Source organism: Diaphorina citri, unplaced genomic scaffold (genome assembly GCF_000475195.1).
Source record: "Diaphorina citri unplaced genomic scaffold, Diaci psyllid genome assembly version 1.1 scaffold65977, whole genome shotgun sequence".
NCBI classification, from domain to species: Eukaryota; Metazoa; Arthropoda; class Insecta; order Hemiptera; family Psyllidae; genus Diaphorina; species Diaphorina citri.
This window is the reverse complement of record NW_007443220.1, coordinates 1-3,242: the sequence shown is the minus strand read 5'-3', so window position 1 is coordinate 3,242 and position 3,242 is coordinate 1. Positions and strand designations below refer to the sequence as shown.

The following is a 3,242-nucleotide window of genomic DNA, read 5'->3' as shown; positions in this document are numbered from 1 at the left end:
GTCATTTCCATTGAACAGCGCTCATAGCGATTTGATCAGCTCAAACACCAGTTGGAGCTCCGATTCTTGATGTGCTCTATCTTACCTGAGCTCCGATATTAAACATTCTTGTCATAAATAAACAGGACTTGGTTCTTTTCTTTGGTTTTCATGGTTTGGGAAAACGTTTTCCTCTGGGTCTGGGAATAGGCAGCGGCTTTGCGAGGACTTAATGAGGAGTTGAAAAGCGGACAGCTTATCACAGGATGGACTGTTTAGGGTGCTGGCCGTGTCCTAGAGGTTAATGTCCTCTTTCTACACGCTATGTTGATATGTAATACAAAGATTAAAAAGGTGATATTTTACTTGATAAAAAAGGAAAAAGAAAAGTCCAAAACCGAAAACGAAAAACCGCCAAATCGCAAAACCGTCAATTCGTCAATCCGTCCACCGGTCCGTACCGTCCACTTTTTAAGCCTTGAATTATTTGAACTTTTTTGAATTTGAATTTTGAACTTGGGTATTGCAAAATGGCGCCAAAACATTTGCAGCGTACTAAAAAAGGATTCGTTTACAACTTTTTTTTTATCGCCACCAGAAACTTAGGATTTAGTTTTGAACAATTTGGATTTTATGCGTTTTATGGATACCTATTAAAAATGAGAAAAAATAATCGAAATTAAATTGAATATTGTTAAGGTTTAGAGGAACTACGCATCAACATGATTTTGGAAATGCGGGCACAACTCAAATGACAATTGTTTTTCGAGGGAGAGCCTATTCCGATGTAAAAGTACCCAAAAAGGCTGCATTGCGCGCCCCCACTCAAAAAACATCCAAAGACGGCTCCCTAAATCCCCTAAAATGTCGAAGAAACAACACTCACATGTTCGCTAACTCCGAGAACAGAGCGAGATAACGTTGAAAGCAGCCATGAACATATAATCAAGGGCTCCCATGAATTTGAACGTCATCGTACGTGAAAAAAATAATGAAAGTGTAACTGTCCTCAACTGAATATTTTACTAATGGGGCTCAACCAAATGACAATTTTTTTCGAGATAGAGTCCTATTCCGATGTAAAATTACCCAAAAAGTGCATTGGCGCACTCAAAAACGTCCAAAACGGTCCCTAGATCTCCTAAAATGTCGCTCAAAGGTCGCAAAAAAATAACGTTGAAGCAGCCATGGTTTACGACCTCGCATGAACTGACGTCATCACGAAAAAATGGCTGCCCGCGAAAATTTTGTGCGTTTCAAAATTCGAAAATTTCAAACGAAGATTTCTCCTCTTAGGAAGCCTCAAATGAAATTTTAAGCATTTCTATTGAGATCAGCGTGTTTCGAACTTCCTTTATCAGCGAAGAAAAAAAAAGTGGTTGAGCCCCATTAAAATCCAAGATTCAGCATCGATTGTTGTGCATAATTTTTAGGTACCTAGGTACATAAAAATCTGTGCATAAATTTTCATTAATTTTTCAACGAGCAAAAAAATAAAAATAAATAAATCATACCCTGTCTGAACTCTAAAATTCTAGAAGATAGGGATCTTTTTTATCTAAAGATCTTCTTAAATTGCCATAAAAAATGGGTTTTCTCATTGGAGAAGCTCCTATTAGACGGACACTAAAGTATTTAAACGCAGGACGAATTGTGTTTAAGGATAAAATCAAGATATTCGCCATCAATTACAATTTTAACGCTGAAAATCACCGGGGAGCTAAGTAAGTAACCTGCTTCTTATACCTACTGATAACAATTTTGGTTCCATCCTATTGGTATCTACAGTAAACGGTAAACCTCTTTGACAAAGAACACTCAAGCCGGGGAATAAAGGTTCATGGTTAAATACTTGTTGACATTGACCTCTAAGACTTTTTAAGCATACCTGCCTACTAACTCGTAAGTATCAAAACTATCAAGACAAGCAACCAATTTAATAGAATAAAAATGATTTCACATAGCAATAATTTCATTATTTTCTTTGTTTCAGGGAATTTGTGTTCTGGCATTTTACACAAATTCAATTTAAAAATCCAAATGTGCAACTTCAAGTGTTTAAAAATATGACACCAACCCCTTTCATCACAACTTACCTAGGTAAGTACCTTCCCTAATAATGAGAAACAAAAGAAGTGGATTCTCATACAGACCTTGTTACCTCTCCATCTACCATGTTACCTCCCCATCAAATGCATTCTGTCATCTCACTTCCAACTTCTTTTTATTTTCAGAAAATGGATCAGAAATGTTGATAGATGTAGACAATAAGAGCAAAGATGAAATACATGATCATGTACTCAAAGTCCTTGGAAAGTCAGAACAGGTTTTGAAAGCAGAAGCCATTGCAAGAGAGAAGAAAGACAACCCTGCCAACTTTGGGTTCAAATGTGAAAAACACTGCATTTGTCAGATTCCTGGACAAATCACATGTCCTGGTCTTGTAAGACTACCTGACTCTATGAGGGGAAAGAAAGTGAACCCTCAAGGCTATTAAATTCCCAATGTCAAGATTAGATGTGGTCTACTGTCAGTTTACATCTCTCCACAAATTGGATGAAAGTTGTTTAAAAAAAGTTAACATACATCAGCTTTTTTGGGTTGTGGAACAATGAAACAAAATGAACCAACTTGGAGGACACTGTGTTTATTTTCAGAGCTTTCATTCAGAGTTGTTTCATACATCTTCATCACTCTCCTTAGTCATCCATGTTGAATGTTTTTATCAGATGTTAATTAATTGTAGAACACACCTATGAAGGCAATGTGGGTTATTCTCTGCCTGACTGTGCTCATCATGAGCATTGTTAGTTATTCCAAGGTTATGGCATGCTTGTGAAAATCCTCTGGTAGAAAAAAAAAGCCATTGGGCATTTCTATAGAGCCACTGGTTGTAACCAGCCTGAAGCTGGTGTTAGTATTCTTGAATAGGTACCTACATAATTTCACTATTAAAGAAGAAGAAAGAAATAATTTTTGAGGTAAAAAAAAAAAGTTTTATTAGCATTAAAAAATAAATTAAAACAAGACACAAAATACGGAGACAAAAAGAATATAAAAATGTGAAACAAAAATCGATTTTTTTTTTTTCCATATCAACTAGGTATAGGTACCTAGTTGTCCTCCTACCTAGATAGTTTTCAGCTTGAAGATTTCGTTATCTGTTCAACAGTTTGGGCAAATGTTGTTTAACCAGGACTAGATCAATTTAATTTATTAAGATGTTATTTGTTCTTGTTATACCCTAAAAATACACAGAGTTT

The 3,242-nt window shown here is 35.9% G+C and overlaps 1 protein-coding gene across 1 annotated transcript; it reads left to right on the top strand.

The window, feature by feature from the left end:
• Positions 1–1,474: 1,474 nt before the first annotated feature.
• Positions 1,475–2,888, top strand: LOC103523977 (probable 28S ribosomal protein S25, mitochondrial). Its single transcript, XM_008488987.3, has 3 exons — positions 1,475–1,703; positions 1,973–2,079; positions 2,214–2,888. The coding sequence occupies exons 1-3, from the start codon at positions 1,567–1,569 to the stop codon at positions 2,474–2,476; spliced, it is 507 nt and encodes a 168-aa protein (XP_008487209.1). The 5' UTR covers positions 1,475–1,566; the 3' UTR covers positions 2,477–2,888.
• Positions 2,889–3,242: the final 354 nt, after the last annotated feature.